The following is a 14,752-nucleotide window of genomic DNA, read 5'->3' on the forward strand; positions in this document are numbered from 1 at the left end:
AAGATTGTTAAATATTAAACTGGCTATACCAAGGAGTTCAGTGAAAGCAAACACTGTGGGTTTGCTAAACTTAAACCTAATAAAGTAGAAAGTTAATAGTCAGGGACAGAGTGGTTTTGGTTTTAAGAGAAAAAAAAAGCAATGACAATACATCATTGTAAATCAATAGTGCTTTACAATGTTTAATTAAAAAAGGGTGAAGTGAAGCCTAGAAAACTCCAAAATTTGGCCATAGACATCTTCTCATAACTTGCACAGAACCCAAATCTCTCTGTTACTCAAGTCAGAATAGCTCCTGCTGGAGTGTATAATTCTTATAAATTATTTATTTTATTTATTAATTGAATTTATTTCAATCGATTCTATGATTTTAGTTTTAAATCTTCAAACCACCAAAGCTGCTGTCCTTTGTCCCATTTCAAGCAATAGAGGTGGCAACAGGAAAATATGGGTGATTTCTTTTTCCATTACTAATCAGTCACCATTTGCAATTAAAAATGTGCATGTGCCTTGACACATCTTGGATAATGGAGCATCTATCTCCCCAGTATTCCTTGAGAACAAAGCTGCTGATCATATGTGTAAAATATAAAAAGCAAAGTGTAAAACACAAACTACAGGAGAGCTCAGACTGGTTGCTAAGAGTTGAGAGGTTTTCACTTAGATTGGGTGTAAAGATTTGTCCCTACTTTAGCATTCCTCATGTGCCCTGGTAAAATCATCTCATTGCAAGAAAAAAACACCTGCATCGGTTTTTTGGGTCTGATTGGGTCTGATGTTTTTAAATTAAACAGAGTTTCAATCTGAAAGATTTTCAAGGGAATAGGGAACAGAAAGGAGTGATGTGAACTCAGAGAATCCCCATCCTGTCTGCAGTAAAAACATCTTGTCCACTGGAGTGTTGAACTTGCTGTTGAAGTAAAAGGAATATGTGGGAAATATCAGTGATTATCTAAACAACAAAACAGGCCTAATATTTGAATTTCTCTAGCTACAAGAGATGGAATAGTGTTGGGGAAAGTACTGAGAATTCATACAGATTTAAGTGGAGCATTAATAGTGGGGTTTTTTAAAATCAAAAGCAAACCAACTAAACGAAAATGTCACCACCAACAAAAAAATGGTCTGTGGGTTGCAGTGGAAGTAATGAACCTTTGGTGAAATTACTGAAGTGTTAAAGGTAGGTTTGTGGTCTGTGGAATGACAGAAGTGGCCAGTAAAAGCTATCCTCCTGCTGGTGTTCAGAAGGAAATGAGGAAGATAAAAGGCTGAGGTGCAAATGAAGCAGTGAGGAAGGGAGAATGATTTATGGTGGAAAAAAAAACTAATCTAGAGAACTATAGAAGGTTTACAAAGAAGTCAGTATATCAAATAAGGTATTTGATATAGATATGGATATTACAGTACTTTACTGGTGGGTTTTTGGCTGTGCAAGACCAACAAGGTCTTAATGTGATTATCAGTCAAGAGAAGGAAAATCCTTGTGAGAATGCTGGGGACACAAATTGGGAGCATGGGCAGGGAGTGTCCTTAACACTAAATGCCCACTGGTGTTGCTCAGGTCACAGCCCTTGCTTGGCACAATATTAATTTGTGTGGTTTCTATTATGTTTTGCTTAAAAGAGAGGTTTTGTTATAATGTGATGGACTGTCTCCTTCTCTCACTTTTTAGTGCATTAAATAATCAGAAATGACTGATCTAACAGCTTTGTATAGAAGGTTTACATAGACAAATTCTCCTCCTGGCCAATAGTAACTTTGAAGTTAGATAGTATTCAGAAAAGCATCATTCTTAAAAACAGCAATAATGAAAGCTGTAATGAGAACAAAGAAAAGGGAGCAATTGTGATGTTTGTGCTTTTTTCCCCCCCTTAAGCAAGCGGAAACACTTTTTTCAACTACACAGTGCAAACGAGACAGCTGATGTGTCTGAATGGGTTGTAGGATTCAGCAGATAACCCAAACAGAAATTAGCAATACACTAGAAACTGTGTTGCAGTTTGATTTATGGCAAAAGCAGTCTTCAAACAGATTTGGGCTTAGTATGTATTCCTGTCTTCTCATGAAATGGGATCTGAAAATTGAAAAGCCATGTGTGATGACAGAGGAGGAAAGTGCTATTAATCAACACCACTTTTGTTCATGTCTTCAAAGCTGTTCTGCCACCTTTTTCATTTTTATCTCTTCCTAGATTTTCAGCTTAGCAGGCATTTATAATCTAAAGTGAGCTACAGTAGTGGAGTGACTTGTTCAAGATCAAGTGCCCCTATCCCTAAATTTTTTCTGCTCAGGATTGTTGAATGTTTCAAAAATAAAGATGCTGTTTTTTCAAGATATTGCAAATTCATTAATTATACATGAAATATAGTCTTGTTTTAAAAAAGAAAAAAGAAAACTGAAGCAAGCAAACCTTATGAGTTGTTTTTGCTACTTCAGTTTCTGAAAAGAATCCAAAAATGTATCAGTCTTGAAATGATCTGATATGAGAAATTTTCATAAACCAACCACTTAAACAAAAAAAAGAGATATTAGTATATTTCCTCTTCATACACAGAAGGAGTAAGCAAAAGCAGGTATTGAGCCCGTATCAGCAGGTTAATACCAAGTCCAATTACAGTACAAAAGTATTGGTGTTAAACAGTATTTCTCTTCCAGATGTGTTAGCCCAGATGTGAGTAGAGGAGGGGGTTGCTAAAGTTCATGGTAGTGTTTTGATTAAATTGTGTAGTGCTTAGCTATATTTAGTAAATAGCACAATATTGGCAATTATGTTGGATTTTCTGAGGATTCAGTGTTGCTTAAATCTGTCTTCTCTGTGAATTAGTATGGCACTTCTCTTTCAGCAAGGAATGCAGTGTTTTGCCTGAAAAGTACTTGCAACTTTTCTGTAGGACAGAGGCTGATCAGCATTGCATTAATGGCGATGAAGAGAAACAATTTTTCATTTTTTTCCCTGGAAGATATGAAAAACAAGAGGGGACAAAGAGCACAAAGATTAACAGAGGCACAAACTAGATTTTTGGCAAAGCTTCATACCAGTGCCTTGACCCTGGTGTTGGAGAGCTGCATCTTTGCAGCAGAAGCATCATCCTGCACTGTCCAGTGTCTCGGTCATTGCTCGGTTGTTTGCCTCTGAATTTCCACTCGGGTCTTAATTTCACTCTTTGATTTACAAACGTTAGCAAAGCTGCACTCAAGACAGGGCACCAAGTAAGCACTTCAGGTTTCTTTTGCCTGTGGTTGCAAACAAAAGGCTATGTAAATGTGAGCTTTTTTATAATGTCCTTGAAAAAGAAAGATACCTCCTCTTGACAGGAATAACTGCTCCCATAAAACCCATGTTGTTGTAGCTGGTATGTTACCAAGGTACATATATCAATAGCGGGAAAAGAAAAGCAGAGGACTGCTTGTTTCTTCACTACCCTTACAATAGTATCATTTGTGCCTTTCATTTTGTAAATGCATTTCTCAAACTCCATAAAAGCTTATGTCTGTTCTCCAGCTCTAAAACCCTGAGTACACATGGAAGTGTGTAGCGTATACATTTCTGAAAATGTCAGGGTTTTATTTGTGTCATACTTTTATAAGGAGGATGTGAACATGACCTTTGGAGTGCTTCAGATTGGCAGAATCCACTGATCTAGACCACTGTTTAATTTCAATGTAGAAACAAATTTTGCTTATGCAGTACTCTAGTTTAAATTCCTACACATGTTGTATTGAATGCATGTTCTTGTTTAACATGTTAGTAATGATGTATGATCTATTGCACTCACTGTGGAATTTTTTGAGTAGGTATGTCATTTTCTCCTGCCTCTATTCATATACTGATGTTCTTGGCTTCAGCTTTTGTATCTAAAACAAAAAAATGCCTTCACAGATTGTATATTCTTTTACCTAACTTCTTCAACATGTTAAAATTTGTCCACTACCTCTCTAAGTTAGCCAAAACCATTCTGTGTTATTTCACAGACATTTCATAAAGTAGGTAGGACTTTCTTGGGAACTTATTGGGGGAGGAGGGGAAAATGAGTGCTTTTTAATATGTTCCTTTAAGGAGGCAAGTATACACTGGACAATGATGTTAGGCAAATGCTGTTGGTTGCTTGTGTTTCAAGTTCATTTACTTGGTACTGAAAGATGGGCCTCTAAAAGCTTTTGGCATTCTTTCCCCAGCTCCTGTCAGTGGATGGACATCAAACAGTATTAAGTCACCTGGAACAACTGCCTCGAGTGAAAAAGCTGCACCAACACCTCAGCTGAATGAGCAGGACACGCTGGTTCAGCGGGCGGAGCATATTCCAGCAGGGAAGCGCACTCCCATGTGTGCACACTGCAACCAGGTCATCAGGTGGGGAATACTTGCTGGGGCTCTTTTGGGGAGTGCAGAACTGCCTCTGTGGCCAGGCCCAGAGAGTGGTCATGAATGAGTGAAATCCAGCTGGCCACTGGTCACCAGGATTTCTCCCCAGGCTCAGTATTGGAGCACGTGCTGCTTAATATCTTAATCAATGGTCCAGACTGGGACCAAGGGCACACAGAGTCACACTTGCAGGTGACTAAGTCGGGCAGGAGTGTTGCCCTGTTGGAGTGTGGGAAGGCCCTGCCGAGGGATCTGGACAGGCTGCATCAATGAGCTGAGGTCAGTTTTATGAGGGTCAGTAAAGCAAAGCCCTGTGTCTTTCATTTGGGTCACAACAACCCCAGGCATCACTACAGGCTGGGACAGAGTGGCTGGAAAGCTGCCTGGCCGAAAAGCACCTGGGAATGCTAATCAGCAGCAGCTGAACATGAGCCATCAGCATGCCCAGGTGGCCAAGAATGCCGATGGCATCATGGCCTGTATCAGCAACGTGTGGCCAGCAGGACCAGGGCAGTGATTGTCTGCCTGTATTCAGCACTGGAGACCACACCTCAAATCCTGTGTCCAGTTCTGGGCAGCTCACTGCAAGAAGGACATTGAGGTGCTGGAGCATGTCCAGGGAAGGGCAACAGAGCTGGGGCAGGGTCTGCAGCACAAATCCTGTGAGGAGCCGCTGAGGGAGCTGGGGGTGGTCAGCCTGGAGAAAAGAAGGCTCAGAGAGGACCTTACCCCTCTCTACAGCTGCCTGAAAGGAGCTTGCAGTGATCTGGAGGTTGGTCCAAAGGAAGTCAGCAGGTTTATAGTCAGGTCAGCAGTCAATAGTACTTTTTATCATTCTTTTATCATTATGGAAATAATGTTCCTCATGTGATAGGACATAGCCACAAGATGTGAGGGGAAGTTTAGATTGGACAGCAGGAAATTTTTTTTCACCAGTAGGGTTGTCCAGCACTCGAACAGGCTGCCCAGGGAGGTCTTGGAGTCACCATCCTGGAGGTGTTTAAAAGATGTGTAGATGTGGCACTTAGGAACATGGCTCAATGGTGGACTTGGCAGTGCTGAGTGAACAGTTGTACTGTATGAACTTACAGATCTTTTCCAACCTAAATCATTCTAGGATTCTGTTCATCCTGCAGCCTCTCTCACAGCAGGGCTTTGTTTTGCTTTTTGCAATCAGGTTTTGATTCTTTGGCCACAAGTGGTTTAAGGCTTCATTTTGGTTAATGCAGAACACTGTTTTCATGTGTGGTTTATCTAACAAAACCAAGAATGAAACTACTTTGGAGGAAAAATGCTGTAAACTGCTCACAATCACAGTCCTACAGTCCATTTTACAGAGAACCAGAAAGCTGGATGGAATGGAGTAAATGTAAGATCAAAGAAAAGTAACAAGTTAGTTTTCATTTCACCCTTTGCAATAGAATTGGGACTATTAGCTGGTTGGAAACCAAACAGAGAGCATAGCCTTAGAAAGACTAATGTTGATTTCTAAAGTGTAGTTTCTAACTGAGAAGAAGGAAAGTAACATCCATAGGAAAAAAACAAGTGATATTTTAACAATTACTAGGACTGGGTTGATAATAATTTACTGTATTGTTGGATTTCAAGTTCTCTGATGGGCTCCCTGGCCTTTGGACATTATGGTAGCTATTGTCCTTGACTTGTATGACATGAGTACGACACAAACACAAGTTTGCCAATAGAGATTAAGTTAAATAAGTTCTGCTGATCTCATAAGATATGTTACCATTAGCCAGAATTTTGTATGGAAGAAGAATTGAATCTGGATTGCATTGTTCAGTCAGTGATTTCTGACAATTAGTCATGATTGTCTCATTCAGGGAGTTGTAATTGCTTGTATTGCCAATGTGCAAATCATCCTCGTTTTCATCCACCTTGCATTTTATTTTCCCTAAAATAGAAATCTCATAGGATTATTGAAAAAAAATGCATTCTTCCAAAGTGTTTTCTTCTTGCTTATTCAGTCATTTGTATTGTTAAACTATAAGGGGAAAGTAATTTTTTTAATAGTAATTTTATATTTATTTATCTGTATCACATGTTTTCAGTGGACAAAATAAGAGAGCCTGCATTATGTTTTACCAAGATTAAAGAAAGAGATTTTTATTGATTGGAAAGTTCTGAAAAATGAGGAACTCCATGAGCTGTCTAATTTTCATTCATTATAATAGAAAATCAGCCTTTCCACCATGGGTTTTTGTAGCCTCTTGAGCCCTGGCTTGGATTCCACATCAGAATCAGCCAATGCAATCACTTGGTCTTTAGGGGTGAACTGAGTCCAGCTTGTTTGCTTCCATGAGATTTCTGTTGTGGTCGCTCACTACCAGTTCAGGGTTAATTTTACAAGACTCTTTACTAATGGATCTGCGATGTTTTGGAAAAGTTATTACTACTTCCACTGGATACATCAAGGAAATAAAATAAAAATATATGAACCTAACCCCCATGAAGCAATAGAAAATACTTATACACATTCCCAACACAAGGTGCACCTTATGCATCTTAATCTAATTTTTTTACTTCATTGAAAAATCAAAGATTAATATCAGAAAAAGTATATTTATTCTTGGGGTCAGATTCATCTGATTCCTTGAACAGTTTGGCTCATATAATAATTCTATCTGTCTTTAGTATTCTATCCTTTTTGTTCTCTGGGATTTGGATTTGTGTCCAGTAAATAACATGCAAGAAACTATTAATTTTCTTTTTTTTTGCTGTTATTTTAGTTTTAAACCAAACACAAAGTGCACTATATGCTGCATCTTTCAATACAATAGGCTTCCTTGCCTTTTACAGCAGTCGTGGTTTATCAGGGAGTGCTGGTGCTCTGTGCTGTGGGGTCTCAGTCCTGAGCATTTCCCCTCTCCTCTTGGTCCTTAAATCACTTTCTGCTGCTCCCCACTCCCCCATTTGGATCACAAAAAAGAGATGAGCTGCTGCCCTCCAAGTAGGGCAGTCTGTTGGTCTGTGGAGCAACATTTACTCCTTAGTGGATAGTGAGGGCAAACTGCAGAGGCCCCACTTGACTGTACTTAAGCCATTGTCACCTCTTGTAAGTGACACCTTTTCATGAATAGTAATTCGTACCCACATCTGACTTCTTTGTAATTTGCTGTTGGTGTTTAAATCCTTATATTTCTTCATATGTTAAATGCCTGCTCAATTATTAAAAGCAAGTGTTCCGAGATGAGTTGATGTGCATTAATCAATGTCAAATATGCCTCATGTTCACAGCATACAGTGGATGTGGGAGACTGCAATGGCATTTTGAGTTCAAGTTTTAGCATAATTACACTTCATGCCCTCAGTGGTAGCTTTACCTATGAAAAGGTAGGAGGAGGATCAAATGGCATTGCATTGTACATCTGTTTTGAAGCCAAAATGCATTCTGGAGTTGGTTACTTTACACTCAGGCATAGAATAACCATGGCTGGATGAGGCAAAACCTTTCTTAGAGATACCTTATAACTTTTTAATATATCTTCAATTATTCACACAGTGATTGTCTGAAGGTTCCAGTTTTTTCCAAAGCTTCATTAAGTAAGCTTTTCTTTCCGTGTCTAAAAGAATCAAAGCTGGAGGCAAACTGAATTTCTCTTGATCTACTTGCTGTGACGGTCTGGCAGACTTCTGGCATTTCCTGATGAAGACTTCTGGTTCCCAGACAGCCTTACCAAGTTCTGCACTGCAGAGTTGGCTCTTTCTTTGAAGTCCAAATGTGTTTTCTCTGGATTGCCATTGAGAACATACCCTTTGGCATGGCTGCTGTGAATCATGACTTGGCTTTGTCACCTTTTCATAAATCCTAATTGTTTTTAAAGGCAAAAAGCACAAAGGAAAAAGTATAAATGGTGCTTCCCTTCAGCATCTCCTGTACACAAATTGTATACTGTGGCATTTTCAGGGGAGGAGGAGAAGAAACTTCCAAGAATGTAGAACTGCTGTATGGTTAACTGTGAACTGATTGGCCTTCCTAGCAGATGTGGAAAGCCTTTTTGATCTCTCTACCACCAAATTTCAGTTCTGGCTTACTATCATAATACAAGCCACATGAGAAACTAAATTACTGGTGTACTAATAAAATACATCATGATCATACTGATGAAGTTTTATTCAGTTATGAGCATTAAGTAATTGAAATTGCACTTATGTTTTCATGTTGCTCACTTCTCCTTTCACTTTGCCCCAGTATCATTGTTACATGCAGAACCCAGATGTCTGAGGTGACTACTAAAATAATGTAACTTTAGAGCATTAGAGTCTGCAAATACTCCTGTAAATCAATCAGAATTTCTTTCCAAAAAATAATAAATAAATGACTAGTTTGTTTTCATCTCTGAGTTCTGTTCACGTGGTAATGCCACGTGATGCATTGGTGGTAATGCCAGAAATTTGTTCAGAAATGCTCAGAATGTCAGAGTAGCCTGGGGTAGAGGCACATTCATGGCCAGCTGTTGCCAGTTTGGTCATCCCACATCCCATTTGGACAGTAGAAACATGCGTTTTTAGCACTGCTTTTACAAATATGTTCTAGTTGATGGAGGCATGTGGGATTTTTATTGGTTTTGGTATTAAATGGGGAAGAAGTGAAGGATGAAGAATCTGCAGCCATGTTCCTAGCATTGCATCCCCCTAGCTACTTCTGTCCCATTGCGTGAGAGTGGGCATCCTGCCCCTTACTCAAATTGGGGCTTTAAAGTCCTTTTCAAGTTAATGGAGGAAATAAATACCTTTCATTACTGGAAGCTATCATTTTGATGGCAAAATTAGGCAGAGACTGGGAACACCTCCAAGTTCTGAATGTCATGTTTTAGTGTATTTTACATGGCAGGTATTTTTTTTTCTTTTTCTTCTTTTTTTTTTTTTTTCTTCCATGTGCTTTGGACAGCTTTTAAGTTGCAGGAATCATTAAGCAAGCCGCAGTATCAGCTTGACATGTTTAAACTGCGGCCTGATTGAAAGTAAAATTGTATTTAGAAAGTGTTCCTCTGGACATGTGTGCACAGGGAGCCAGTGCACTAATGGAACACCTCTCAGACATTGTGCAGGGCACAGCCCCAGCTGTCTGGGGGCTCTGGGAGAGGGAGCTCCATAGGTGTGCTCTCAGGCTGTTCCTGGTCCGTCTGCGCTCCTGAGCACTGTTCTGAGTGGCTGACCTCAACATGTCAGGGCTGTAAACTCTGGAGAGCTAAATGCAGCAGATGTAAAAATTCCTTCTCCTCCTGTTGCTGGCACGCCTGCTTCCCATTGCAGAGCTGAGCTTGTCATTTCAGTGCAGATGGCCAGAAACTCAATCCTACCTGGAGCCGGGAGAGCGTCTTTGGTGTCAGCCCCGTGTTAATGAATCTGTTAAATTAGCCTGTGCTGACACGGCGCTCTGAGGGCACTTTGTTGTACATAAGGGCTTGTATTGTTTGATCAGTACATAGCTGAGAGGGCATTGATGTAAAAAGGTGCTTGTAGAGCAGTGGGAGGGTATCGGGTTAGGTCAGTGTTTGCGCTCTCAGGCATCCGCTGGGAGAGGGGCTGGAGAGCTGCACTCAGCCCCAGCTCCCGCCTTAAAGCTTCTCTTCAGGAGCCCTTTTCCACTCTGTTCCCTCCAATAAACAGGGGGGAATAAAAGAAACTGGCCCAAACCAAGTATGTTCATCATCTTATAAGGTCTTTGGGTTATCCTAAATCTTTTAGTCTATCCTAAGTCTGTTTGAGTCCCTTGTCTCGGACTTCTTATCCTGCTGAAAATACGTAGCATTGCCAGAGAAAATGTAGAAGAGAAATTACAGTCTTTACACTTTATCCTTGATGAAATTGCCCTCTGTTCTCAGCCCATTTATATTTCCATTTTAGAGTCAACAAAAGCAAATTTCAAGGTGGATTGGGGGGGGATGGTTTTGGGTTTTTTTTCTTGTTTGTTTGGTGTTTTTTTTCTTTATTGCTGTTCCTATATTCATACGAAAATCTTACACAAAAATGTTCTTGTACCTTACTTGATTTCCAAAAAAATGTTTAGCAGCAGGTGGTCATATTAGTACCTTTCAGGTTTTTTTAAGTGCAGCATTAAATCAGGAAAAAAAAAGTAAGAATTACATCTTTTCACTACTTGAAAGAATTACATCTTTATTAGTGTGTTGGAAAAACAGGAAATCTGGTGAGAGAGATGAACCACAAAGTTCATCTGAAACCTAAATTCTGGGAAGTTGAGTGTTGTTAGGACCTTGGAGGCACCTCTTTAAAGTAAATATGTTCACTAAAGAGATTAACATTCTGAATATATTTTCAGATGAATATAGAGACAATGATATATACCTGGGATTCATGAGTTACAAACTGAGAATTTTTTGTTGGCTGAAAAATGGATAAATTTCTTTTCTTATTAACTGCATTGCATTAACCAGACAAATAGTATTAAAAGTATAGTTTTTTTGCATTTGCAAATGATAGAGGAAGCTGCGTGTTTGGGAAAAAAAATGGACCTATTTTAGTACAAAAAATATCCTACTATAACTAGGATGGATTATCCTGTAGGAAACTTGTTGGATAAGAACAGTGATTGAACTTTTGTCTCAGAAGAAACTGTTGTTACCTGCTCTTAGTGGGGTCAAGTCTACTTATATTTGTAGTCTCAATACAAAGGCAGACTATAGGGGAGCTGATTGTGTCACTGAGTCAAATATTTCTCTGCAATAGATGGAATTGGGAACATGGAAAACATTCTTCTTCTTCACTTTCCTGGCAGACATTTCAGCACTGTATTTAATGTACTTCTAAAATAAGATTTCTGAAATGCAGTGAAGTGAAAAGAATTTGTGTTTATTGTGGGCAGGCATTTCTAGGAGAGTGTTCAATGGAGATGGATACCGTCAACACTTGGAGCTTTCTTAGAGCCTGAAGGAGAAAAGAGGGATGGAGCAATGTATGTGTGTGAACAGTGTAGTAATGGCACAGAGCTATTGCAGATAAATCTATTAACAGCTTTTGCAGAAGCCAGCCCAGGTGCTTTTGCTGACAGTATCTCTTCTTTCTAATCAGAGGACCCTTCTTGGTGGCTTTGGGAAAGTCATGGCATCCAGAGGAGTTTAATTGTGCCCATTGCAAAACCTCCATGGCATACATAGGATTTGTGGAAGAGAAAGGCATGCTGTATTGTGAGGTCTGCTATGAGAAGTTCTTTGCCCCTGAGTGTTCAAAGTGCCAGAGGAAGATCCTTGGGGTAAGTGACCAGCAAGTGGCCTGTTCTTTGGTGGGAGCAATAATCACAGTGTTCAGTGTTTCTCTGCTATGGAATTCCATTTTACCTGGCTCAGTCTGCATTCTTTCAAATATACTCTTGACACACCTTTTCTATTCCCATTACATACAAAATACACCTTTGGATCTTCTAATGTTGAACCTTTTCAATGTCTTTGAGAGAAGGTGCTGTATGCTCCTTGGCTCTCCTAAGCTCAGCTCCTGTTTTTGTGAAGCTGTTCAGTACCAAATTTTCCTGAGCAACTTGCTTTTAATTGGCAGCTTTTTACAGAATGGGAAGTGGGGAAGGGAAGTAAAAGAAAAAATCCTCCTTAGGTGCACTGAGCATTAAGAACACACTGCTTGCTAGATCAGAAGTGCTGAAATAATTCCAGTGTTAATGTAGATGGAAAGACGTGTTCTCCTACTGGGTTCTGATATTGCTCATTTGAGCCTGCCAGCTGATCGGCTGCTGTTTTGCTGCAGACAGCAATGTGTCTGCATTCTTGTCTGACTGGGGTCATGCAGGACTCTGGCAGCACAATTCTCAAGTCATATTTGGCACTATAGCATCTTCCAAAACAGCACAGAGCAGTCATAATTTTCTTTGTAATATCTTCTGATTAACTCTTCACTGACTTCAAGAGAAGGGAGAGATGCTGCTTTTCTTATTTCAGGGGCCCATTATGGGTGAGATCCTGATTAAAATTAAGAATTTGAACAAATGAGTTGTTAAAATATGTCCAACTCTGTGTCAAACCTTCCGAAGACCCCAAAGGATTGCTCATGAAAAATAAGGAGATGTACCATAAATAAAGCACCTCATTAAGTTTAATATCGCAGAACTTGTGTGCACAGCCCATTTTCAAAGTTGCAGCAGGAAACGAAGTATTCTTGAAATGAATCAAGTGTGGAGGCATGGCTACCACAGTTCTAGTCATCACATCGAAATAATGTGTTCCTAACACTTTTTCTAATCCCCACAGGAAGTAATAAATGCTTTGAAACAAACTTGGCACGTTTCCTGCTTCGTGTGTGTGGCCTGTCATAACCCCATCCGCAATAATGTTTTTCACTTAGAAGATGGTGATCCCTACTGTGAGACGGGTAAGAAGCAACACAACCAAAGTTTACTGCAGCTGTGCAGGAAAGCAGAGCTCAGTAAGGTTGGGAAAAAAAAAATAATTCCCTTTTCTCAAGCTGCACATTAGAAACACCCCAGCAATTCCATGTAACTTTGATATGTCAATTGAAAGCAATAACTGCTGCTGTAGACCTTTTAGTTTGCAGCGGGAGGAATTGGTGAGGATTCCTTCATCAGCTTCAGCAGCAGCAGGCTTCTTGTCACTGATTTTTACTTATTCCTGTTAAGTCCTCAGCTGGTGTATCAGTGATACATCAAAGTGTTAGTTTTAGGGTGACTTTCTGGTTGGCTTTAAAGTAATCTGAATTTATGTGAATCTGCTTACTTACCAAACACAAGCAAATGCCAGTGGAGTAATGTGGTTTTCTCTGAATAGCCTTATTCACAGCCTGAGGGGCTTCCAAGAGTAAGCAGTCTGTCCAGATAGTTTTTTGCAGGATCAAGGATAAATAACTGTCAGGGGAAAAATACAGTGATACAATTAGAGCACTTGAAAGCCTGATGGATGAGCAATGTTACATGAACAATGTGGCCTAGAAGTTCAGAGAATTTCTGGTTTGGTTTTTAGCACTTCCAGCTAATCATAACATTTTTTATAAAATCATAAAGTAGTTTGGGTTGGAAGGGACCTTAAAGATCATCTGGTTCCAACCCCTCTGCCAATGCCTCCTACTAGAGCATGCTGTTTAAAGCCCCATCCAGCTGGCCTTGAACATCTCCAGGAATAAGGAATCCATAGCTGCTCTGGGCAACCTGTTCCAGTGCCTTACCACCCTCACAGTAAAAAGTGTCTTCCTATTATCCAATATAAATGTAATCTTTCAGCTTAAAGCTATTCCCCCTTGTCCTATCACTACTTGTCCTTATAAAATGTCCCTCTACAGCTTTCTTCCAGGCCCCCTTCAGGTACTGGAAGGTTCTGTAAGGTCTGCCTGGAGCCTTCTCCTGGGCTGAGCAACCAAAATTCTTTGAGCATTTCCTCAAAGGAGAAGTGCTCCATTCCTCTGAGCATTTGTGTCACCTTCTCTGCACTTGCTCCAGCAGGTCCACACCCATCCCATCTTGGGAGCCCTATAGCTGGGTGCAGGACTTCCAGTGAAGTAGATGGTTCAGAATCCCTCCCTTGCCTGCTGGCCGCTCCTCTTGTGGTGTAGCCCAGGATACAGGTGGCTTTCTGGGCTGTGAGTGGACATTGCCAGGCCATGCTGAGCCTCTTGCCTACCTATTATTATTAGTTTGAACAGTGTCTATTTAAGTTGGTTTTCTAGTTTGCTTAAAACTTTCCATGTACCCTTCTGAGCAAGGAAAGAAATAAGCAATTTGTAAAAGAATTCCCACAAAATTGAAAAGAGACAAAATTGTAACAAAATTATCTGTTTTCACTGTGCATGCTGTGTTGGAGCTGTCAGTTGGACCCTTGTTACGGTTTTCCTTCTACTCTTAGGAATGTTGCAGTTTGTAGAAGTAGATTGTCTAGAAAAGATTTAGCATGAAATTCTAATGACCTCTTAGATTTCCTTCTGAGCTGATCCCAGAGTTGTTCACAGTGCGTGCCAGGGAGAGTGCTAGGTACTGTAAGCATGAGGGAAGTAGGCCAATTTATCCAAAATTTCTCTTGTAAGAGCTGCTTAATGAGATGTTGGCTGATACAAAAGGACACAGTAGGTTATTGCTAACTTGGAGACAAATGTAGGGTAGGGTGTTGCTCCTATTGAATTTGTGGAGCAGCAGAGGAAACGGGTATATGAGTGGCATCCTCCAGAGTGACAGCATGGTGAAATTTCATCCTGAAGCCATGTGAAGCCCCTAATCCTGAAACCATTTGATGATTCAAAAATAGTACTGGAGGAATCAATAACTCCCCTTTGGGTGGAAAGCTCATGACAGGATTTGTTCTCTTAAGGTTCAATTCTTGTTCCTGCCACCAAGTGACCCACATGTTGTGCAGTTCATTGATTTGTGCTACTGTTACAATTCCTGTGCAAAATGTGCCTTTT

The 14,752-nt window shown here is 40.1% G+C and overlaps 1 protein-coding gene across 11 annotated transcripts in view; it reads left to right on the forward strand.

The window, feature by feature from the left end:
* PDLIM5 (PDZ and LIM domain 5) overlaps positions 1-14,752 on the forward strand; it is a 126,232-nt gene that overhangs the window by 105,272 nt on the left and 6,208 nt on the right. For all 11 annotated transcript variants that reach the window (XM_026791998.2, XM_074540930.1, XM_074540933.1 and 8 more), the window contains 3 exons: positions 4,177-4,351; positions 11,414-11,594; positions 12,598-12,718. In XM_026791998.2, the coding sequence (XP_026647799.2) occupies positions 4,177-4,351; positions 11,414-11,594; positions 12,598-12,718 (477 nt within the window). The remainder of the gene's footprint in view (positions 1-4,176; positions 4,352-11,413; positions 11,595-12,597; positions 12,719-14,752) is intronic.

Source organism: Zonotrichia albicollis, chromosome 5 (assembly GCF_047830755.1).
Source record: "Zonotrichia albicollis isolate bZonAlb1 chromosome 5, bZonAlb1.hap1, whole genome shotgun sequence".
Taxonomy (NCBI): domain Eukaryota; kingdom Metazoa; phylum Chordata; class Aves; order Passeriformes; family Passerellidae; genus Zonotrichia; species Zonotrichia albicollis.